The 26,328-nt window shown below is 45.1% G+C and overlaps 1 protein-coding gene across 4 annotated transcripts in view; it reads left to right on the top strand.

Moving 5' to 3' along the window:
• The window catches only part of LOC115177542 (oxidation resistance protein 1), a 191,058-nt gene that overhangs the window by 133,612 nt on the left and 31,118 nt on the right, over positions 1-26,328 (top strand). For all 4 annotated transcript variants that reach the window (XM_029738428.1, XM_029738429.1, XM_029738427.1 and 1 more), the window contains 3 exons: positions 4,805-4,890; positions 18,409-18,516; positions 19,982-20,095. In XM_029738428.1, the coding sequence (XP_029594288.1) occupies positions 4,805-4,890; positions 18,409-18,516; positions 19,982-20,095 (308 nt within the window). The remainder of the gene's footprint in view (positions 1-4,804; positions 4,891-18,408; positions 18,517-19,981; positions 20,096-26,328) is intronic.

Genomic DNA, 26,328 nt, shown 5'->3' with positions numbered 1-26,328 from the left:
CTAGAATACCTCAGTATATCAACTCTCCTACTAGAATACCTCAGTATATAACTCTCCTACTAGAATACCTCAGTATATCAACTCTCCTACTAGAATACCTCAGTATATAACTCTCCTACTAGAATACCTCAGTATATCAACTCTCCTACTAGAATACCTCAGTATATCAACTCTCCTACTAGAATACCTCAGTATATCAACTCTCCTACTAGAATACCTCAGTATATCAACTCTCCTACTAGAATACCTCAGTATATCAACTCTCCTACTAGAATACCTCAGTATATCAACTCTCCTACTAGAATACCTCCGTATATCAACTCTCCTACTAGAATACCTCCGTATATCAACTCTCCTACTAGAATACCTCCGTATATCAACTCTCCTACTAGAATACCTCAGTATATCAACTCTCCTACTAGAATACCTCAGTATATCAACTCTCCTACTAGAATACCTCAGTATATCAACTCTCCTACTAGAATACCTCAGTATATCAACTCTCCTACTAGAATACCTCAGTATATCAACTCTCCTACTAGAATACCTCAGTATATCAACTCTCCTACTAGAATACCTCAGTATATCAACTCTCCTACTAGAATACCTCAGTATATGATCTCTCCTACTAGAATACCTCAGTATATCAACTCTCCTACTAGAATACCTCAGTATATCAACTCTCCTACTAGAATACCTCAGTATACGAACTCTCCTACTAGAATACCTCAGTATACGAACTCTCCTACTAGAATACCTCAGTATACCAACTCTCCTACTAGAATACCTCAGTATATCAACTCTCCTACTAGAATACCTCAGTATATCAACTCTCCTACTAGAATACCTCAGTATATCAACTCTCCTACTAGAATACCTCAGTATATCAACTCTCCTACTAGAATACCTCAGTATATCAACTCTCCTACTAGAATACCTCAGTATATCAACTCTCCTACTAGAATACCTCAGTATATCAACTCTCCTACTAGAATACCTCAGTATATCAACTCTCCTACTAGAATACCTCAGTATATCAACTCTCCTACTAGAATACCTCAGTATATCAACTCTCCTACTAGAATACCTCAGTATATCAACTCTCCTACTAGAATACCTCAGTATATCAACTCTCCTACTAGAATACCTCAGTATATCAACTCTCCTACTAGAATACCTCAGTATATCAACTCTCCTACTAGAATACCTCAGTATATCAACTCTCCTACTAGAATACCTCAGTATATCAACTCTCCTACTAGAATACCTCAGTATATCAACTCTCCTACTAGAATACCTCAGTATATGATCTCTCCTACTAGAATACCTTAGTATATGAATTCTCCTACTAGACTACATCAGTATATCAACTCTCCTACTAGAATACCTCAGTATATCAACTCTCCTACTATAATACTTCAGTATACGAACTCTCCTACTAGAATACCTCAGTATACCAACTCTCCTACTAGAATACCTCAGTATATCAACTCTCCTACTAGAATACCTCAGTATATCAACTCTCCTACTAGAATACCTCAGTATATCAACTCTCCTACTAGAATACCTCAGTATATCAACTCTCCTACTAGAATACCTCAGTATATCAACTCTCCTACTAGAATACCTCAGTATATCAACTCTCCTACTAGAATACCTCAGTATATCAACTCTCCTACTAGAATACCTCAGTATATCAACTCTCCTACTAGAATACCACAGTATATGGCAACTGTAAATAGAAGTACAGAAGACAATGAGGCATTGTTGAAGTTTTAAATAAATGAAAAACTATTCCAGACCGGTGTGTACGTTTTAAAGTTTGGACGGCTGAAACGGTGTAAGAGGAGAACAAGATTAATAATGAGCCAGAAGTATGACAAAGATTTAAAGTGGGATATTTGCTGTCGCAAGTCCCATTAATGAAATGAAGAGCAACAGTGTATCAGCTGTGGTGATAAGACTGTTGCTTTAGTTCTGTTTCTTTTGGATAGAGAAAGATGCAAATTAAATGCGATAACATGACCTTGACCCACATCTGTGAAATCTGGCGTTACACAACCCACTGTTTTTGCGGAGATAATCATTTAATGAGACTTGCTGTGGCCCCAGGCACAGTTGCTCCCATTATTTGTGACTTTCATCTTGCTTAGTTGCCATCTCGCACCATACTCTAAAATACAACGCTTGTATTCCCAGTATGCACTGCACTATTAGAACAAATACACATTCAATGCTGTTGTTTAGTGTGCAACGATGTGTAACACAAACAGAACATTTGATTAACTGAGTAACTTCATTTGTGATGGCAGTGTTTAATCAATTGTCTCCTATAGATCACATTTTGGTAAATTCATTGTAAATGTCCATTTTTGTTACTTGATAACATTTGGATAACATTGTGTACAGGATGTTGTTCTTGCCCTAGCAGAAAAGAGCAGAGTTTATCTGGCAGGTTCTCTGTAAAGGGGTAAGAGGGGTTATCATGTGTTCCTGTGGTGTAGACCCACTGAGATCTGATGATCTTTGTTGTTTAACGTTGTGGTTCTGCTCTGCTCCCAGTGTGAACAAATAGCCGTGTTTCTGATGGCACATCATCACACTCCATGTTGAGGTTCAAATTTAGACCGTTCTCTCCCTCACTATGCAACACCCTGCTGCTGTGAATCTAACTCTGAGTCTCTCCCTACCTCTCTCTCTGGTCTCTCTCTCACTAATGTATCTCCCTTCCTGCTCTCTCTGTAGCTCTCTCTTCCTCCCCTCTCCCTACCTCTCTCTCTCTGCTCTCTCTCTCTCACTAATGTATCTCTCTTCCTGCTCTCTCTGTAGCTCTCTCTTCCTCCCCTCTCCCTACCTCTCTCTCTCTGCTCTCTCTCTCTCACTAATGTATCTCTCTTCCTGCTCTCTCTCTATCGTATCTCTATTTCTGCTCTCTCTGTAGCTCTCTCTTCCTCCCCTCTCCCTACCTCTCTCTCTGCTCTCTCTCACTAATGTATCTCTCTTCCTGCTCTCTCATATCTCTCTTTCTGCTCTCTCTGTAGCTCTCTCTTCCTCCCCTCTCTCTCCCTCTCTCTCTCTCCCTGCTCTCTTTCTTTCTCATATTGGTTTTAGAATCAGGTGGTATTTATTCTTGGTCTTGGCTTAGCCCTCATTCTGCCACGTCAGTGTTTCGGTATCACATTAGTGTTATGTCTATGACCTGAAACAATATGTAACAGAGCTTCATGTCAGATACACTGCTGTTATACAACTGTATTAGTGGGGTGTCAAATAAACCAAACCAGACAGCAGGGACACCATAATGCACGTCTATTCATCGTCTGATCGCCAAAGCTATCTCAGGCTTTATGGTGCGTTTGACAGACTACAAACATTAAACCTACTACATTGCCTATCATGGTGGAGACAGAGTGGAATACCTCATTATTGTACTTCTGTATTACAGTTGTCATATCCTGAGGTATTCTCCCTCTTCAGTGCAGTGTGTCCTGAGCCCCAGAAATAGAATGGCTGCATGGCGAATGACTCATGTTTTCAGCCGAGCTGCTCGGTGACACAGACAGACGAAGTAAAGGACGTGTTAGGCTTCTGATGTGATCTGCTGCATAGGCTGCATACTGAACATAACGGGGTGAACCTAGCCGACTGAGAGAGAGGATGTGCTCTGTACTGTACCGTAAGGCTTCCAGCCCTCGGCCCCTGCTCTCTTCCAGCCCTCGGCCCCTGCTCTCTTCCAGCCCTCGGCCCCTGCTCTCTTCCAGCCCTCGGCCCCTGCTCTCTTCCAGCCCTCGGCCCCTGCTCTCTTCCAGCCCTCGGCCCCTGCTCTCTTCCAGCCCTCGGCCCCTGCTCTCTTCCAGCCCTCGGCCCCTGCTCTCTTCCAGCCCCATCCCTGTGATCTCAGATCCAGCCCTATACCCCCAGTCCCAGTCCTATACCCCATAGAATACCCCAGTCACGACCCTCTCCTGTCTCCCCCAGCCCCAGCTCCATCCCTCGTCCAAGTTCCCAGATCCTGCATTCAGCCCCCTCTCTCTCCTATCTCCCTCCCAGCTCCATCCCCTCCTCCTCTCCTCAGGTCCTCATGGAGGTCAAGGTGCTGTGTGTCTGCTGTGAGAGGAGAGCCAGCAGAAGGCAAGGTGAACACACACAGAGAGAGAGAGAGAGAGAGCAAGCAAAGGAGAGTAGGAGAGAGAGAGCAAGCAAAGGAGAGTAGGAGAGAGAGAGCGAGCAAAGGAGAGTAGGAGAGAGAGAGAGCGAGCAAAGGAGAGTAGGAGAGAGAGAGCGAGCAAAGGAGAGTAGGAGAGAGAGAGCGAGCAAAGGAGAGTAGGAGAGAGAGAGCGAGCAAAGGAGAGTAGGAGAGAGAGAGCGAGCAAAGGAGAGTAGGAGAGAGAGAGCGAGCAAAGGAGAGTAGGAGAGAGAGAGAGAGAGAGAGAGAGAGAGAGAGCAAAGGAGAGTAGGAGAGAGAGAGAGAGAGAGCAAAGGAGAGTAGGAGAGAGAGAGAGAGAGAGCAAAGGACAGTAGGAGAGAGAGAGAGAGAGAGCAAAGGACAGTAGGAGAGAGAGAGAGCAAAAGAGAGTAGGAGAGAGAGAGAACAAAAGAGAGAGCTAGAGCAGCGAGAGCTTGCTAGGAGAGGGAGAGAGAAAGAGACTCCACTCCGCTCACATCGCAGGCTGACTGGCTCGCACGCTCACTGTTGACGAATGAGCTGTACCCGTGTGGCTGGGAAACGGCGGCTTGTGACAAGGCAAGCTGGGGAGAGAGAGGAACATGAACGTAATGCGTACCTTGCCTCGCTTGCTTTCAGATACCAGCCAGAAGAAGACTCAAGAGAAGAAGGATGGCAGCAGACGCATGTCGTTCCAGAGACCCAAAGGAACCATTGAGTATGCTGTAAGTAAACAGCGTTTCAGACTGTCCTCTCTGTCTGGGTGTTTTAATGCTTTTTACTGCTCCTCCTGCTGCTGCTGTGCTGCTCTGTGTGTCTACTGAGTCTGAGTAATAGCTGCTGTTGTGGTAGTGTGTTATTATGTTGTGTTATGAAAAGGAACCTGGCCATGCTGGCTCATATCGTTAGGTGTGTGTGTGTGTGTGTGTGGGGGGGGGGGGGGGGGGGGGGGGGGGGAACAAAGCGTTTAGTAATTTACAGTTGCACGTGTGCATCGTTCAATGTCTGTTTACATAAAGGGGGACTTTATATGGCCAGCCAGAGATATTGCCTCTCTACCGTATGATGGAAATGTATTCTAATAGATTAGACATGTAGCAATCCTGTTCCATTCTGCATTCTGATGTATAGGAGGAGAGAGGATTGTAGCTGTATACGTATGTACGTTTTTGGCCAGAGGAGAACCGAGAGAGAGACAGAGAATGTGTAGTCTATGTTTATTGTTCATTCTGTGCGGTGCTTAGCAGCGAGCATTCCACCACCGTTTACGAATGACCTTCCACCTGGTGTTGTCATTGCTATTCATTTGCCATCTCTGTTGTGTGTGAGACAGAGAGACAGACAGACCCGTATCCGGAGGATCTGAAAATGGAGTCTGTCTCTGCTGCTGTTCTGGCTGGTAGTGTTCTTGAAATGACCCTCAAATCCAGCTTCAGTCAGACAGGTTTCTCTCTTTCTTCTCTTCTCTCCCTGGTAACACTGCATGGGGAGCGGAATGCTGTGGAGCTTGATCAGCCTGACCAGAGAGGAGAGGAGAGGAGAGGAGAGGAGAGGAGAGGAGAGGAGAGGAGAGGAGAGGAGAGGAGAGGAGAGGAGAGAGGGAAAACTGGTGGACATCTATCATTTAGCCAGCACATTGATTTCCACCTTGTTTGATGACATGGTTCAGCATCCAGAGACATTTTTCTCCCCAATATATTTCCTCTCTCTTTTAGTAATTGTTCTGCTACTTTGATTCAGCTGGTGATGGGCCACAGGGCAGGGTGATGGACACGGGTGATGGGCCACAGGGCAGGGTGATGGACACGGGTGATGGGCCACAGGGTGATGGACACGGGTGATGGGCCACAGGGTGATGGACACGGGTGATGGGCCACAGGGTGATGGACACGGGTGATGGGCCACAGGGTGATGGACACGGGTGATGGGCCACAGGGTGATGGACAAGCTAGTTGTTTTATGCTGGGACGTGAAAAGTGTTCAATGGCAGGAGGACAGGACAGAATATTTGTCATAGTAAAGACAGTTTGTCATGGACTAGTGTTAGAGAGAGAGAGAGAGGTGTTACAGTGGATAAACATTGGATTCAGGGAAAATATGCTCATCATATCTCACTCGACATAGCAGCACGCACCACCCTCTCCCCAGCCTGCTGGCCACTACACCCCCCTCTCTCTCTCTCTATCTCTCTGTTTCTCTCTCCATCCTCGTTCTCTCTCTCTCTCTATACTCTTTACTCTTTCTCTCTCTTTATCTCCCATGGGAAGGATTCCAGATAATATTGTGATGATGGAGGGAACCATGCCAACGGTTGTGTGAACTTTCCAGTCATGACATGCTGCAACGCCGCCCTTAGAGAGTGTTTAAGGTTGTGTGGCATGGCTGCCTCCATCCCTCACACACACACACACACACACACACACACACACACACACACACACACACACACACACACACACACACACACACACGTGCGCGCACAGAGACATACACGCACACAGCACCCGTCCTACGAGATAGCCCTAGATGCATGGAGACTTTCCCAGTGATTGAGAAGCGGCTTTATCTTAAACTGATCTTCCACGCTGTGCTGTGCTGCACTGGGCCTGGGGACGGACGGCTGCTGTTTCCATCTGTTCTCACCAGATAGATACGTTTATAATCCGCTGCCTGGTGCCTACAGAAAAGAAAAGGGAGGCTTTGTCGCTTTATCAAATATTGTGATCGCTCGTTTTTAGACCAAAAAATAAACCTCAATATTTGCCTGATCATTCTGATGGGCACACCTATTGGCTGACCTTCAGCCAATTAAAAACTGTGTTTGTTTGAACTCCAGGAAGTAGAGGGGAATGGAATGGAACAGACTGCAACATTATTTTGTTGAAATATAATTTGATTTGGGAGAAATTAAGCAAATTGAATTGCACCTAAATTGGCCATTTTAAATGATAGGAATCATATAATATTCAATAGATATAGTACATAACATCCGATTTGGACCCAAAACATTCTAACAATGAGTAAGACATGGATCAAATTATGGATCAAATTATATTTCAACAAAATAATGTTGCAGGAATGCTAATCTTACCTGTTTCTAACAACAGAAATGATTTCAGAACATTCTGAGATGGCGGGTGTCGAAATCCTCTTTCTTGTGCTTTTTGAGGTGGAACGACCCGACAGCAACGGTAGGAGACATTTTAATGTGTCTTAATACTGCAGTTAATGACTCTACACATGTTCCAGTTGTGTGGTACTTCACCACAGTGTGAGGTAAGGACTCCTAATGACTGTAGTATGCACTGTGCCGCGCTGCAAGAAGGTTGTGTGTGTGTGTGGACGTGTTTAACTTCTGATCCCCACAAGAATAGTAAACAAAGAAAAATGTGACCAAATCAAAAATCAAATCAAATGTTATTTGCCACGTGCGCCGAATACAACAGGTGAAATGCTTACTTTACAAGCCCTTAACCAACAATGCAGTTTAAAAACAATAAAATAATAATAAGAACAATAAATAAAAGTTACAAATAATTAAAGACCAACTGGGGACATTTTGTTAGTCCCCACAAGGTGAAATGCTATTTCTAGGAGGTTAAGGTCAGAATTAGTGTTAGGGTTAGAATTATGTTAAGGGTTAGGAGTTAGGGTTAGGATTAAGAGGGTTTCTGTTTATGCTGGTATCAAACCTTGGGTTGCACGGGCATATTGCAACTTTCTGCCCTATTTCTATATTGTACAGGCCGGTCTGGAGAGGGTGAGAGAACATGAAAGGCAGAGCTAGGGTTAGGTTTAGGAGCTAGGGTTAGGTTTAGGAGCTAGGGTTAGTTTTAGGAGCTAGGGTTAGGTTTCGGAGCTAGGGTTAGGTTTCGGAGCTAGGGTTAGGTTTCGGAGCTAGGGTTAGGTTTAGGAGCTAGGGTTAGGTTTAGGAGCTAGGGTTAGGTTTAGGAGCTAGGGTTAGTTTTAGGAGCTAGGGTTAGGTTTAGGAGCTAGGGTTAGGTTTAGGAGCTAGGGTTAGGTTTCGGAGCTAGGGTTAGGTTTAGGAGCTAGGGTTAGGTTTAGGAGCTAGGGTTAGGTTTAGGAGCTAGGGTTAGGTTTCGGAGCTAGGGTTAGGTTTAGGAGCTAGGGTTAGGTTTCGGAGCTAGGGTTAGGTTTCGGAGCTAGGGTTAGGTTTCGGAGCTAGGGTTAGGTTTAGGAGCTAGGGTTAGGTTTAGGAGCTAGGTTTAGGTTTAGGAGCTAGGGTTAGGTTTAGGAGCTAGGGTTAGGTTTAGGAGCTAGGGTTAGGTTTAGGAGCTAGGGTTAGGTTAGGGTTCATTTTTGTTTTACCTTTATTTAAGGAGGCAAGGCAGTTAAGAACTAATTCTTATTTACAATGACGGGTCTACCCCGGCCACAACCTCCAACTCGAACGACGCTGGGCCAATTGTGCCCAACCCTATGGGACTCCCAATCACAGCCTGTTGTGATACAGCCCGGGATCGAACCAGGGTCTGTAGTGATGCCTCTAGCACTGTGATGCAGTGCCTTAGACCGCTGTGCCACTCAGGAGCCCCAAATTAAGGTTAAGGTTAGGTTAGGGTAAGCGTACGTGTTAGGTTTAGGGTTAGGATTTTGAATGGGACTGAATTGTGTGTCCCCACAAGGTCAGCTGTGTGTGTGTGTGTGTGTGTGTGTGTGTGTGTGTGTGTGTGTGTGTGTGTGTGTGTGTGTGTGTGTGTGTGTGTGTGTGTGTGTGTGTGGAATTGATTACTAGAAATGGAAGAGTCAGTCAGAGGGAGACTGGATCCTCACAATCACTCCTATTGATATCATTATTCACACTGGTGTGGTGGTGGGGGACCAGAATGGACCACTGTTCAGGCTTTTCACATCTGTATGTATGAGAGGAGAGGAGAGGAGAGGAGAGGAGAGGAGAGGAGAGGAGAGGTCAGTCATCAGCACTGTCAACACCCACTCTGTCACAATAACAACTGTGAGGAGCAGCAGTCAAATGTCATCACATGTGCTGCAGCTCCACTATCCTCTCACCTACTATAGCACCATGCTTATTGGAGATGTAGTAGTCATGGCAAGATGTAGTAGTCATGTAGTAGTCATACCCTACCTGCGCTCACCTGCTGTCACCCTACCTGCTCTGTCTACCCCACCTGCTCTGTGAACCCTACCTGCTCTGTGTACCCCACCTGCTCTGTCTACCCCACCTGCTCTGTCTACCCCACCTGCTCTGTTTACCCCACCTGCTCTGTTTACCCCACCTGCTCTGTTTACCCTACCTGCTCTGTCTACCCTACCTGCGCTCACCTGCTGTCACCCTACCTGCTCTGTCTACCCTACCTGCTCTGTCTACCTGCTCTGTGCACCCTACCTGCTCTGTGTACCCTACCTGCTCTGTGTACCCTACCTGCTCTGTCTACCCTACCTGCTCTGTCTACCCTACCTGCGCTCACCTGCTGTCACCCTACCTGCTCTGTCTACCCCACCTGCTCTGTGACCCCTACCTGCTCTGTGAACCCTACCTGCTCTGTGTACCCTACCTGCTCTGTGTACCCTACCTACACTGTCTACCCTACCTGCTCTGTGAACCTTACCTGCTCTGTGGACCCTACCTGCTCTGTGGACCCTACCTGCTCTGTGTACCCTACCTGCTCTGTATACCCTACCTGCTCTGTGTACCTTACCTGCTCTGTGTACCCCAACTGCTCTGTTTACCCTACCTGCGCTCACCTGCTGTCACCCTACCTGCTCTGTCTACCCCACCTGCTCTGTGTACCCTACCTGCTCTGTGTACCCTACCTGCTCTGTGCACCCTACCTGCTCTGTGCACCCTACCTGCTCTGTGTACCCTACCTGCTCTGTCTACCCTACCTGCTCTGTGAACCCTACCTGCTCTGTGTAACCTACCTGCTCTGTGTACCCTACCTGCTCTGTGGACCCTACCTGCTCTGTGGACCCTACCTGCTCTGTGGACCCTACCTGCTCTGTGTACCTTACCTGCTCTGTGTACCCTACCTGCTCTGTTTACCCTACCTGCGCTCACCTGCTGTAACCCTACCTGCTCTGTGTACCATACCTGTTCTGTGCACCCTACCTGCTCTGTGTACCCTACCTGTACTCACCTGCTGTCTACCCTACCTGCTCTGTGTACCCTACCTGCTCTGTGTATAACCTACCTGCTCTGTGTACCTTACCTGCACTCACCTGCTGTTACCCTACCTGCTCTGTTTACCCTACCTGCTCTGTGTACCCTACCTGTTCTGTGTACCCTACCTGCTCTGTGTACCCTACCTGCTCTGTGGACCCTACCTGCGCTCACCTGCTGTTACCCTACCTGCTCTGTGGACCCTACCTGCTCTGTGGACCCTACCTGCTCTGTGGACCCTACCTGCTCTGTGACCCTACCTGCTCTGTGTACCCTACCTGCTCTGTGACCCTACCTGTACTCACCTGCTGTCTACCCTACCTGCTCTGTCTACCCTACCTGTACTCACCTGCTGTCGACCCTACCTGCTCTGTCTACCCTACCTGTACTCACCTGCTGTCGACCCTACCTGCTCTGTGTACCCTACCTGTACTCACCTGCTGTCGACCCTACCTGCTCTGTCTACCCTACCTGTACTCACCTGCTGTCTACCCTACCTGCTCTGTGTACCCTACCTGCTCTGTGACCCTACCTGTACTCACCTGCTGTCTTCCCTACCTGCTCTGTCTACCCTACCTGTACTCACCTGCTGTCTACCCTACCTGCTCTGTCTACCCTACCTGTACTCACCTGCTGTCTACCCTACCTGCTCTGTCTACCCTACCTGTACTCACCTGCTGTCTACCCTACCTGCTCTGTCTACCCTACCTGTACTCACCTGCTGTCTACCCTACCTGCTCTATGTACCCTACCTGCTCTGTGACCCTACCTGTACTCACCTGCTGTCTTCCCTACCTGCTCTTTCTACCCTACCTGTACTCACCTGCTGTCTACCCTACCTGCTCTGTCTACCCTACCTGTACTCACCTGCTGTCTACCCTACCTGCTCTATGTACCCTACCTGCTCTGTGACCCTACCTGTACTCACCTGCTGTCTACCCTACCTGTACTGTCTAGACTGCCTCATGAATTACTGTTGTTGTCACGTTCTCTTGCATAATTCAACAAGTGTGTCAATAGAAGGATACCCTCAGATTAAAAGTCAACACACCTGGCTTGAATTGGGGTCCTGGTCTCCTCTGCTGTTCTGTGTCCTCTGACTGGGAGAATGTCTGTCCTATCTGTCAGTTGTAATGGCTGTAAAATTAGGCATCTGAATGATGAACAACGGCACAGCAGTGGCACACACAATGCATGCCATTAGGGTGGTAAAGACAAAGTCGCTATGGCAACTGTCATCCCATATGCACATATCCAGGCTTCATCAGACAGGCTGCATTGTAAGCCTCTGGAGCGATAGTCCTTCTGATATTACATTCTGGATGATTAAACCATTTGCAGAACGCTGCATCAACGTGATGGTAGGCTACGCAATGCTGTTCCACGGGTCTGTCTGGATCCAGTCTGATGTTCCACCACAGGGTAGTGTTTTGGTTATGTGTGTCTTTCTATGGCACCATTAGTCAGCTCTGTCTGTCTGTCCTTCTTGAGTCAGTTTTTCCTCTCAGTCAGACAAGGTGACCAATACCAGTCACCAGGATGTCTGTAACATACTGTGTGTGTGTCCTCCTAATATTAGATTGTCTAACTGTTAGACAATACACATTTAATAATTAGAATCGTTCATTAATTATTCCCATCAACAGACAGTAAATTACCATCCAATAGAGAAACAGTGCTGAAACAGGTTGTATTGGTGCTGAATTGAGGAGGTAAAGCTAACAAGAATTAGTCCATGGATGAGATGTTAGCAAATGGTACTCAGGAAGAATCAATGTAGTGTGTTGCTACTGCTGAACTAGTCTGGAATGAAGACTGTGCTGCCTGCATTAGTGTTGGAGCTACAGACTGTAACAGTATGCGGTGGATATTGACTGTCTGCTTATGTTCCCAACAAGCTAAAGTAGGATTTGGCTTTCTGTCCGAAGAGACATACTTTTATTAAATCTCCTGCGAAAAAATATAATGTTAATTTAACACTGCCACTCTAAGTATTATTAAGTACTACACACTAAGTTGTAAATATTGTAGAGCTTTATTGTTGAGCTTGTACTTTTTGTTGACATGCTGGCTTGTTGTTTTGAGAGGTTGTTAATGCCCATGCTGTAGGCTGTAAATGTGGTGGTTGTCATTTGTGTCTTCTAGTTCAACTGTTTGGTGTCTGATATCAACAGCAGTGCCTTTCTGTGCCTTCCTTTTCAAGACACTTTATTCATTTGCTTTTTTTAACATTTTGTTTGATTAAAGAACAAGCCCTTATAGGCTACCCTTACCCTACCTTATCTTTCTTATCCTGGCCATGCATTAAGCCAAGTAGCCATAAAAAGGTTTCTAAATGGTCTCCTTTTGCTGTCATGCTTTTGCATTATTCACAATTCACATAGGCCTATCTGCAGTGCATAGGCTACTCTACTCCATTCGGCTTGTATCCATCCCCATTTCCAAAGAGCACCTCTTGTCTAGTTACCAAAGACGCGCTCCTCCAAACATATTCAAATTACGGGAGCCTAGTATTTCTTATTTGAGGAGAAGTGCGATGCGTAAAGGCCAATACTTGTTGAAGTCAGTTACAACAATGTTGACTGTCAACACTCCAAACATATTGATCAAACACTGGATGTTTTTTCTTTACTGTTGCTATTACTCATTAATTTAGCCTATGCTATTGAATAAACTGTATCAATCCACAATGGACTAGGAAGAGACTATTCTGTGCCCCCAGCCGAATTAGAGTAGATGACAACGCAAAGACCGTCAATAAGCGACAGAACTTGGGACAACGGCATGCCGTATTAAGCCATGAAACGCTCATCACACTTATAATTAAGCCAAGCCCTTCTCACACTTAGAATTGATTTATTCATCAAAACCCAGCCTTTTCGTGCTAACGCCAGCTATTCCTCTCATAATTACAGCAGTGAAAATAGCAAAAATATTCCTGACCTATAGCCCTACCACCAGCGCTAAGCGCCAGCGCTAAGGCTAGCTTTTTCAAACAGAAATTTGCATCCTGTAGTACTAACTGAAAAAAGTTCTGGGACACTGTAAAGTCCATGGAGAATAAGAGCACCTCCTCCCAGCTGCCCACTGCTCTGAGGCTAGGAAACACTGTTACCACCGATAAATCCACTATAATTGAGAATTTCAATAAGCATTTCTCTACGGCTGGCCATGCTTTCCACCTGGCTACCCCTACCCCGGTTAACTGCCCGGCACCCTCCACAGCAACCCGTCAAAGCCCCCACCATTTCTCCTTCACCCAAATCCAGATAGCTGATGTCCTGAAAGAGCTGCAAAATCTGGACCCATACAAATCAGTCGGGCTAGACAATCTGGACCCTCTCTTTCTAAAATTATCTGCCGAAATTGTTGCAACCCCTATTACTAGCCTGTTCAACCTCTCTTTCGTGTCGTCTGAGATGCCCAAAGATTGGAAAGCAGCTGCGGTCATCCCCCTCTTCAAAGGGGGGGGACACTCTTGACCCAAACTGCTACAGACCTATATGTATCCTACCCTGCCTTTCAAAGGTCTTCGAAAGCCAAGTCAACAAACAGATTACCGACCATTTCGGATCCCACCGCACCTTCTCCGCTATGCAATCTGGTTTCAGAGCTGGTCATGGGTGCACCTCAGCCATGCTCAAGGTCCTAAACGACATCATAACCGCCATCGATAAGAGACAATACTGTGCAGCCGTCTTCATCGACCTGGCCAAGGCTTTCGACTCTGTCAATCGCCACATTCTTATCGGCAGACTCGACAGCCTTGGTTTCTCAAATGATTGCCTCGCCTGGTTTACCAACTACTTCTCCGATAGAGTTCAGTGTGTCAAATCGGAGGGCCTGTTGTCCGGACCTCTGGCTGTCTCTATGGGGGTGCCACAGGGTTCAATTCTCGGGCCGACTCTCTTCTCTGTATACATCAATGATGTTGCTCTTGCTGCTGGTGATTCTCTGATCCACCTCTACTCAGACGACACCATTCTGTATACTTCTGGCCCCTCTTTGGACACTGTGTTAACTAACCTCCAGACGAGCTTCAATGCCATACAACTCTCCTTCCGTGGCCTCCAACTGCTCTTAAACGCAGGTAAAATTAAATGCATACTATTCAATCGATCACTGCCCGCACCTGCTCGCCTGTCCAGCATCACTACTCTGGACGGCTCTGACTTAGAATACGTGGACAACTACAAATATCTGGGTGTCACGTTAGACTGTAAACTCTCCTTCCAGGCTCACATTAAGCATCTCCAATCCAAAGTTAAATCTAGAATTGGCTTCCTATATCGCAACAAAGCATCCTTCACTCATGCTGCCAAACATACCCTCGTAAAACTGACCATCCTACCGATCCTCGACTTCGGCGATGTCATCTATAAAATAGCCTCCAACACTCTACTCAACAAACTGGATGCAGTCTATCACAGTGCCATCCGTTTTGTCACCAAAGCCCCATACACTACCCACCATTGCGACCTGTACGCTCTCGGTGGTTGGCCCTCGCTTCATACTCATCGCCAAACCCGCTGGCTACAGGTTATCTACAAGTCTCTGCTAGGTAAAGCCCCGCCTTATCTCAGCTCACTGGTCACCATAGCAGCACCCACTCGTAGCACACGCTCCTGCAGGTATATCTCACTGCTCACCCCCAAAGCCAATTCCTCCTTTGGTCGTCTTTCCTTCCAGTTCTCTGCTGCCAATGACTGGAACGAACTGCAAAAATCTCTGAAGCTGGGGACTCATATCTCCCTCACTAGCTTTAAGCACCAGCTGTCAGAGCAGCTCACATATCACCCCACCTGTCCATAGCCCATCTGTAAACAGCCCATCTATCTACCTACCTCATCCCCATACTGTATTTATTTATTTATCTTGCTCCTTTGCACCCCAGTATCTCTACTTGCACATTCATCTTCTGCACATCTACCATTCCAGTGTTTAATTGCCTTATTGCAATTACTTCGCCACCATGGCCTATTTATTGTCTTAACTTACCTCATTTGCACTCACTGTATATAGACTTTTTGTTTTATTTTGTTCTACTGTATTATTGACTGTATGTTTTCTTTATTCCATGTGTAACTCTGTGTTGTATGTGTTGAATTGCTATGCTTTATCTTGGCCAGGTCGCAGTTGCAAATGAGAACTTGTTCTCAACTAGCCTACCTGGTTAAATAAAGGTGGAATAAAATTTACAATTGAATAAGGTTTGTTAAAATAGAGCCCTGGGTTGTTATTTTACCTGACATGCATATGGTCTTCTTTTTAACTGGTTCTTTGGAGAATTCTGGCCTGGAGTCATACACAATCTTGTGTTTTTCTCCGACAGTTAATCCACAGATAAAAAAGGAAAACTAGTTTCGTTTTTAGTTAGTTATCTTTAATTATTCTCTCCTTGTTGGTCTGTCAAGCATCCACGTGGGTTTGGGTTTTCTGATATCCAATAAGGATGGGACTTGCAGAGCGTGGAGTTTCTCAAATAGAACCAAGTACTATTTTAGCGCTTGTCTAGTCAGATGCTAGTTCACACGTGTGAGTGGTGTGGGTGAATTGATAAAATAACATGTATGTGTACATTTATTTTGCAACGCTCACGCATGCAACATGGCCGTTGCGGTTTGCCTGTAAGGCTGAGCTTCTGTATTTCTGTATTCTTCTGTTTCTTCTGTGTTTGTAGCATTTGAAAATGATTCTGTTGGTGTCATATGTGACTGTCACAGACACAATATTCCTGCTTCATTCATTTCCCAATGTGTCTGAGTTCTTCTGACGCACACGTTAATACCTGCTTGCACTGCTTATGACTCTGTGTGTGTGTACATGGTGTGCGTGCGTTGTGTGCATGGCATGTGAATGTGTTTTTCTGTCTTTCCGTCTAGGCCCAAGACTGTCCTCCTGTCTGGAGAGAAGTTGTTTATCTTTCGAGTTTAGAAGAGCAGACAATGACATTCCTCCATGTTGTTTTAAATTGTTTCCTTCCTCTGTCCTATGAAGTCACCTGAGCCAGTCTCATGACTGTTACACAGCCCCATGATCCACCATTATACAACTCAGAGTCACTGTCAGCAGCCCTGTTTTTATACACACACACACACCGTCTGTTCGGATCCCCTGCCTCTCCCACGAGCCCCCTCTCCCACACACTAGGAGTTCTTGACATCCCTGTCATCGTTAGTTGGTAGGCAGAACCCCACAGGACTTGTGAGTTATTTACCAGCTCAGGCACATGTCTCTGTAGTGCAGTTATATAGCTACCAGAAGAATCTGGCTAATGCACTTTAAAGGACACAGCTGGCTACAGGAAGTAGATCGAATAGTTGCCAGTCTGCCTCAATGTCAACCCACACAAGCTGTTAGATCTGTGACACTCAGTCTGCATCCTCTAAGAGACATTGAAATAGCACACATACAGTACTGTACAAGCTGTAGGCCTATAGTATAATGTATGTAAATGACATTGTGTGTCCCTCTTTACAAAGTTTGTTTATCCACTGGGCCAAATATACTAAGATGTCAACCAAAACTGGATGATGGTTGAATGTGAACGTCAGGTGTTTGCCTGGTGGGTTGGTATCATGTGAGTAAGGTCATATGGTAAAACAAGGCTCATATTGACATTCATGTAAACATATGCTATTCCTTACCTCCAGTTAGTGTAGTCAGTGTTGCTATTTATGAACAGCCCTCATCCACCATCTCCAGTCTAATACACTACTACACTATACCAATCCAGTCTGAACACTACTGAAATACACCAATCCAGTCTGAATACACTACTGAACTACACAAATCCAGTCTGAATACACTACTGAACTACACCAATCCAGTCTGAATACACTACTACACCAAGCCAGTCTGAATACACTACTGAACTACACCAATCCAGTCTGAATACACTACTGAACTACACCAATCCAGTCTGAATACACTACTGAACTACACAAATCCAGTCTGAATACACTACTGAACTACACCAAACCAGACTGAATACACTACTACATTACACCAAGCCAGTCTGAATAAACTACTGAACTACACCAATCCAGTCTGAATACATTACTGAACTACACCAAGCCAGTCAGAATACACTACTGCACTACACCAAGCCAGTCGGAATACACTACTGCACTACACCAAGCGAGTCTGAATACACTACTGCACTACACCAAGTCAGTATGAATACACTACTGCACTACACCAAGTCAGTCTGAGTACACTACTGCACTACACCAAGCCAGTATGAATACACTACTGCGCTACACCAAGTCAGTCTGAGTACACTACTGAACTACACCAAGCCAGTCTGAATACACTACTGCACTACACCAAGCCAGTCTGAATACACTACTGAACTACACCAAGCCAGTCTGAATACACTACTGAACTACACCACGCCAGTCTGAATACACTACTGCACTACACCAAGCCAGTCTGAATACACTACTACACTACACCAAGCCAGTCTGAATACACTACACCAAGCCAGTCTGAATACACTACTGCACTACACCAAGCCAGTCTGAATACACTACTGAACTACACCAAGCCAGTCTGAATACACTACTGAACTACACCAAGCCAGTCTGAATACACTACTGAACTACACCAAGCCAGTCTGAATACACTACTGAACTACACCAAGCCAGTCAGAATACACTACTGAACTACACCAAGCCAGTCTGAATACACTACTGCACTACACCAAGCCAGTCTGAATACACTACTGCACTACACCAAGCCAGTCTGAATACACTACTGAACTACACCAAGCCAGTCTGAATACACTACTGAACTACACCAAGTCAGTATGAATACACTACTGCACTACACCAAGCCAGTCTGAATACACTACTGCACTACACCAAGCCAGTCTGAATACACTACTGAACTACACCAAGCCAGTCTGAATACACTACTGAACTACACCAAGTCAGTCTGAATACACTCCTACACACCAAGTCCATGTTAATCTCTGAGATGGGAAGATAAGACAGCAGAGTTTCTTTTCTTCTTATGTGGGACCCAGGAGGACCAGCCAGCCAGCACAGTACAAGAGTTTTGATATTCTGTGCTTCTCTTCTGTTTTGTGGTCCTCCAGGTGGAGACGCGGGACACACTGAACAACATAGCGCTCAAGTTTGACACCACACCCAACGAGCTGGTTCAGCTCAACAAGCTGTTCTCCAGAGCCGTCTGTCCTGGCCAGGTGTGGACACCATCTACTGTACACCCATCACTGGTTCCCAGTCCCTTCCTTTCAGAGATCCCCTGGGCAGCACCTTTTTGTTCCAGCCCCACACTAGCCTTATCCAGCCTTATTCAAATAGTCAACTACTGTAGTCACAAACCCCTTGATTATGTTGAATCAAGTGTGCAAATACTGGGCTGTAACACAAATGTACAGTCCTGGGGGAGTTCCCTGAGGAATGGATTGGGAAACACCAATCTACTACACTCATGCTTGGTGTGTCTCTCTCACTGCATCTATCCTCCATGCCACAACCACTAACATTCACCCACTCCTCATCCCTGCTCTCTCTTCCCACTGATTCTGTCAATGGCATAACTGGTGTCACTACTAACCACTCACAAGAGTTAAAACAATCTGTGTGTTTATTCCACTAAGACCTCTGTGTCATGGGAAACAGAGTGTTGAAATCCCTCCAGTCCTCAGCAATACCATTAAAAAGGTACAACTTCATGGGTCCTGTTCATTAGGAGTAAAACGTTTCATAATGGAAAACAAAAAACAAGCATGTCTTATTGGGCAAAGTTCAGATAGTGCCCCCCTCCTTTACATAGTTTTGGGGAACAGAACAGAACCCTGATAAAGCCATTTTGCTGGGCTCAATGTCTCCCTCTTTTGGTTGTGTCCTATTGAACTCTCTCTCTGAGGCTCCGAGTACCACCCTAAAACATGACAAACAGCCAAAGTTGGTATTTTCCTGGCGTCAGAACCAGAGCCACTCAAATCTACTTAAATGGAGAGTCAAGGCAGGAAGTCTGCAATCACATTGGCAGTCAGTAGCAGCACTCAGCAACATGATGCACAATGCAGGGTTGTTGATGTTGTTTCCAACCAGCCAGCCAGCTCTGGAGGGCTTTCAGCATCCCTCTACTGGGTTCCATGACCAAACACTGCCCTAGCACCACCAATATTATCACAGAGGAACACACACACACACACACACACACAGGGACCAGAAAAACTCCACTCCTGTTCTGTCCCTTGCTACACTTGTCAGCATTAGCCTGCCATGGCGTCACACTGGGCCTATTCAGTCAGAACACACTCACCACCACTTAACTGTCTGGCCCTGCTCTCAGGGGACAAGGAGACACAAGTAGGGCCTCTCAAGATCATTAACGCCCACAACACATGCTAATCTAGTGCTTGAACAACAGACACACTCGCAGGACAATAACTATGTTCAACATATCCTATGATGATTTAGTCATATCATTATGAACTCTTAAAAACATCAGTGAGATATTACATCTGATGGTTTTAGGACATGCAAATTGTGCTTTCACTTTTTGTTGTTTGTCCATCTTGGGATGTCATAAATCATGCTGAAAACATATTTTCATAGTCACTTCTGTCTTTGCATTGTATGTTCCTTTCTCTGTGTGTCGGCCTGTTTAAATCCAGACATGGATTGTGTTTGCAGGTTCTGTATGTTCCTGATCCTGAGCACATATCCAGTGTGGGGAGCTCCCCTTCCCTTAGCCCCATCAGCCCTCTGTCTCCCACCTCCTCAGAAGCTGACTTAGAGAAGGTGACGGTATGTTGACATTCCCACATGCACTCACAATGAACGCGTTGGCATTCTCCCTTCACCATGCGTCTGCTCACAAGCACACACACACATACGTACAGCACCTATCATAGAGTGAGATAGAAGGCTTTATCAGAAGTCCTGCATAAATATCTATCACAAATCCAATTTAAAATGTGGAGGGCCAACTCTCATACTGTCCAGACAATCCAGGACAGGCCAGAAAATAAGCGATGCGTTATGTTTTATGAGCAGAATAAGTCTGTAATGTACTAATTCTCCATTGTTTGCTGACCTACAGTATACAGACATGATGTATGGCTCTGGCTCCAGGTAATAGAATGGCTCTTTGATCTGCCCATTAAGCAATAGTTACAGTGATGTTAGGTAACTTCCCTCACACAATTCTGCTCTGGGGCGGTGATAGCTGAAATGCCACTGCTTTTACTGTACCATTTAGTCTCCATTTAAAGAAGCATGCAGCCAATAAAGACACAGTTAGTTTGTTATTTACTGAACGGTCGTGTTGACAACCTCAGTATATAAGAGGGAATAATGTGTTAGTTGAGTGCTGACCAAGGGAGGGACAGGGGATCAAATATCTGCAGGTTTTCACTGTTCCAGCAACTATGGTGGATCTGTAACCATGTCAGTGGGAAATAGCTTGGGAAAATGCCCTTAAGTGTGGTAGGTTCTAGCAGGTCTGGAATCAAACCAATCTAGTCCTCTGTAAAGGAATACTGGAAGCTGACATGTTCCACTGTTCTCAGGTCAGGAGTGTCACCCTCCTGCTCCATAGATTGCTCTCTCCACCGGGCAGGGTGGACCAAACGAGTCAATCATTAAACACACAGGAACCTTCTGACCCCAAAAGAAATATGACTGTTTGTCCCAGGTGGTCTCCATGGCGACCAGGCACTGTTTTGTCAGAATGTTATCAGAAAATGGGTTCCTCTGCTACTGCTTCCTTGCCAAACTAGCTGCATAAATGCAACACTACTCAGGCTGGAAGAAGGATCCCGTTTGTTAGTTTATTTAGCGCTTATCTATTTAGGTCATGCCTATAAGAACAGGAGCCTATTTCTTGGGTCTCAGCGGAGGACGAGGATCTGAGGGAGAAGGGCTGTGTGTGACTGTGGAGAAATTAAGCCTTTTAGTGCGATGCTCTGTCTGATATTTAGAGAAACTAATGAACGGAGCTCGTTCTCTCAGATGACCAGCGAGACAGCCTGCATGTCCCAAATGGCACCCTATGCCCTATGTAGTGCAATGCTTTTGACCAGAGCACTATGGGTCCTGGTCAAAAGTAGTGCACTACATAGGTAATAGGGTCCCATTTGGAATGCGTACAGCAGTTATTCCAGAAAGAGGAAGCATGATGTGTTTCTAGGACAGACAAGGGAGGGTAAATCACCTCAACAGGACGTGGAGTAAAGATCCAGTATCCAGGTGCTGTTTGGTTTACAAGTTAGAGGAGGAAGGACCTTAATAACCTGCACAATGCTTTTTCTAAACCTCAATGATCTTTTAATTATAAAACCCTTTTTGTTGCTACACACACAGGAGGTTGGTGGCACCTTAATTGGGGAGGACGGGCTCGTGGTAATGGCTGGAGTGAATTAGATGAAATGGTATCAAATACATCAAACACACGGTTTGATGCCATTCCATTTAGTCCGTTCCAGACATTATTATGAGCTGTCCTCCCCTTAGCAGGCTCCACTGGCCGCACAGAACAGGCTGTAATGTCTGGCAGGCATGAAATGTCATGGCTGGCTAGCCATCGTGCTGGCATTCGAATCTCACGCTGTGACCGTAGCCAGCCTAGCTCACTGTCCTCCAGACCTCTCTCCCTCTCCCTGTCCTATCCTGTTCTGTTGTGTCCTGGCACCCTTACTTCCTTCCTTCTGTTGCACAGAACAGAGTAGGCCTCTATTTTTAGGGCCAGGGAAAGTAGAACTAGTGTAAATTACCTGCCTGGCCCGCTGCAGGGTGGATCGTGCCCAATGGGCTGGTGCCAAACTACAGCTGCTCAGGTAACCCAGCCCGGACCTTGGGGTTTCACCTCTACTCTGCCACCTTGCCAACATCCTCCTGTCTCTATAGGAGAATCAGGATGAAAGATTCAAGGGATGCATCCCATGAATTTACAGTATATGTTTGTTCTGCTCATGGTTGCAGAACATGGACATGTCCACATGGGGGAGCTGTGGTTAAATCTTCCACAGTATTCCAATCTTCCACAGCCTTCTACTCGCTCTCTCTGCCTTTGATGTTCAGTCTACATTACAGCCTGTCTGCAAGGCCATACAGTACAGGACAGAAGCTCATGGCATTGGCAGGCAGGTGGTTTGTCCTGAAGGGGTCTGGGAAGGAATGAATTCCTTGTCCTAGTCACTAGTCATTCTATTCTGTTATTTTCTATTGTAGTGTAAATGGCACTGGATGTTATGGAGTGTTAACCTCTTATGGGCAGGTAAGACGGTAGCGTCCCACCTGGCCAACATCCGGTGAAATTGCAGAGCGTGAAATTCAAAAATACCAAATTCTAATATTTAACATTCTTGAAAATATGTGTTATACATTCATTTCTTGTTAATCCAGCTGCTGTGTCAGATTTCAAAAATGCTTTACGGTGAAAGCAAACCATGCAATTATCTGTGGACAGCGCCCCGCATACAAACACATGAAAATCATATTTCAACCAGGCAGGTGCGCCACAAAAGTCAGAAATAGCGATATAATTAATGCCTTACCTTTGAAGATCTTCTTCTGTTGGCACTCCAAAATGTCCCAGAAACATCACAAATGGTCCTTTTGTTCGATAATGTCCTTCTTTATGTCCCAAAAATGTCAATTTATTTGGCGCGTTTGATTCAGAAATACACCGGTTTCAACTTGCCCAACATGCCTACAAAGTATCTAATAAGTTACCTGTAAACTTGGTCCAAACATTTCAAACAACGTTCGTAATCCAACCTCAGGTACCCTAAAACGTAAATAATCGATACAATTTAAGACGGAATAAAATGTTTCTAATACCGGATAAAAACAATGTGAAGCTCGCTCCAGTTCACGCGCACCAAAACAGTAGAGTCCACCTGGAGTGACACTTACAATGAATAGCACTACTTCTTCATTTCTCAAAAGAAAAACATTGAACAATTTCTAAAGACTGTTGACATCTAGTGGAAGCCATAGGAAATGCAAGCAGGTTCCTATTAATAAGGGAATCCCATAGAAAACCATTGGAAAATCCAATGACCTCAATTTTTTTCCCCCCTGCATGGTTTGTCCTTGGGGTTTCGCCTACCATATCAGTTCTGTTATACTCACAGACATTATTTTAACAGTTTTAGAAACATTAGAGTGTTGTGTTTTCTATCCAAATCTACCAATTATATGCATATCCTAGCTTCTGGGCCTGAGTAACAGGCAGTTTACTTTGGGCACACTTTTCATCCGGACGTGAAAAAACTGCCCCCGACACAAGAGAGGTTAATATATGGGGTCAAACATTTTGCTAAAAGAGTCCCTCAGTCTTCCTCTCTGCACTAAAGATCCTCATGAATCATTATAGCGGTGTTCCCCAACTAGCAGGTGGTTTTGGCCCGCGGGTGGGTTTTTTTGCCCCCCCAAGTTTTTTGAGCAAAAAATATACAGTACCAGTCTAAAGTTTGGAGACACCTACTCATTCAATGTTTTTTCTTTATTTTTTATTATTTTCTACATTGTAGAATAGTAGTGAAGACATCAAAACTATAAAATAACACATATGGCATCATGTAGTAACCAAAAAGGTGTTAAACAAATCAATGTTTGTGCTTAGTGGGACAAATGACCCAATGACTGTGTATTTGACCAAGAAGGAAAGTGATGGAGTGCTGCATCAGATGACCTGGCCTCCAGGTCACCTCAACCCAATTGAGATAGTTTGGGCACCCAACCTCAACCAAATTGAGATAGTTTGGGATGAGTTGGACCACAGAGTGAAGGAAAAGCAGCCAACAAGTGCTCAGCATATGTGGGAACTCCTTCAAGACTGTTGGAAAAGCATTCCAGGTGAAGCTGGTTGAGAGAATGCCAAGTGTGCAAAGCTGTTATCAAGGCAAAGGGTGGATACTTTGAAGAATCTCATTTGTTTAACACTTTTTTGTTTACTATATGATTCCATATGTGTTATTTCATAGTTTTAATGTCTTCACTATTATTCTACAATGTAGAATATAGTACAAAATTTAGAAAACCCTGGAATGAGTAGGTGTGTCCAAACTCTTGAGTGGTACTGCATATATATATATATATATATATATATGATTTTGTATGTTTGCCCACTGACAAAGAAAGGATCAGTCTATAATTTTAATGGTAGGTTATTTGAACAGTGAGAGACAGAATAACAACAAAAATATCCAGAAAAACGCATGTCAAAAATGTTATAAATTGATTTGCATTTTAATGAGGGAAATAAATATTTGACCCCCTCTCAATCAGAAAGATTTCTGGCTCCCAGGTGTCTTTTATACAGGTAACGAGCTGACATTAGGAGCACACTCTTAAAGGGAGTGCTCCTAATCTCAAATTTGTTACCTGTATAAAAGACACCTGTCCACAGAAGCAATCAATCAATCAGATTCCAAACTCTCCACCATGGGCAAGACCAAAGAGCTCTCCAAGGATGTCAGGGACAAGATTGTAGACCTACACAAGGCTGGAATGGGCTACAAGACCATCGCCAAGCAGCTTGGTGAGAAGGTGACAACAGTTGGTGCGATTATTCGCAAATGGAAGAAACTCAAAAGAACTGTCAATATCCCTCGGCCTGGGGCTCCATGCAAGATCTCACCTCGTTGAGTTGCAATGATCATGAGAACGGTGAGGAATCACCCCAGAACTACACGGGAGGATCTTGTCAATGATCTCAAGGCAGCTGGGACCATAGTCAACAAGAAAACAATTGGTAACACACTACGCCGTGAAGGACTGAAATCCTGCAGCGCCCGCAAAGTCCTCCTGCTCAAGAAAGCACATATACATGCCCGTCTGAAGTTTGCCAATGAACATCTGAATAATTCAGAGGACAACTGGGTGAAAGTGTTGTTTTTTCAGATGAGACCAAAATGGAGCTCTTTGGCATCAACTCAACTCGCCGTGTTTGGAGGAGGAGGAATGCTGTCTATGACCCCAAGAATACCATACCTACTGTCAAACATGGAGGTGGAAACATTATGCTTTGGGCGTGTTTTTCTGCTAAGGGGACAGGAGAACTTCACCGCATCAAAGGGACGATGGACAGGGCCATGTACCGTCAAATCTTGGGTGAAAACCTCCTTCCCTCAGCCAGGGCATTGAAAATGGGTCGTGGATGGGTATTCCAGCATGACAATGACCCAAAACACACGGCCAAGGCAACAAAGGAGTGGCTCAAGAAGAAGCACATTAAGGTCCTGGAGTGGCCTAGCCAGTCTCCAGACCTTAATCCCATAGAAAATCTGTGGAGGGAGCTGAAGGTTCGACTTGCCAAACGTCAGCCTCGAAACCTTAATGACTTGGAGAAGATCTGCAAAGAGGAGTGGGACAAAATCCCTCCTGAGATGTTTGCAAACCTGGTGGCCAACTACAAGAAACGTCTGACCTCTGTGATTGCCAACCAGGGTTTTGCCACCAAGTACTAAGTCATGTTTTGCAGAGGGGTCAAATACTTATTTCCCTCATTAAAATGCAAATCAATTTAAAACATTTTTGACATGCGTTTTTCTGGATTTTTTTGTTGTTATTCTGTCTCTCACTGTTCAAATAACCTACCATTACAATTATAGACTGATCATTTCTTTGTCAGTGGGCAAACATACAAAATCAGCAGGGGAACAAATACTTTTTTCCCCCACTGTATGGATTTCTCATGACTGGGAAAACAGATATGCATCTGTTGGTCACAGATACAGTTGAAGTCGAAAGTTTACATACACTTAGGTTGGAGTCATTAAAACTCGTTTTTCAACCACTCCACAAATTTCTTGTTAACAAACTATAGTTTTGGCAAGTTGGTTAGGGCATCTACTTTGTGCATGACATAAGTAATTTTTCCAACAATTGTTTACAGACAGATTATTTCACTTATAATTCACTGTATCACAATTCCAGTGGGTCAGAAGTTTACATACACTAAGTTGAATGTGCCTTTAAACAGCTTGGAAAATTTCAGAAAATTATGTCATGGCTTTAGAAGCTTCTGATAG

The sequence above is a fragment of the Salmo trutta genome, chromosome 37 (genome assembly GCF_901001165.1).
Source record: "Salmo trutta chromosome 37, fSalTru1.1, whole genome shotgun sequence".
Taxonomy (NCBI): domain Eukaryota; kingdom Metazoa; phylum Chordata; class Actinopteri; order Salmoniformes; family Salmonidae; genus Salmo; species Salmo trutta.
Note: the sequence above shows the minus strand (reverse complement) of the source record. Positions and strands in the feature narration are given on the sequence as shown.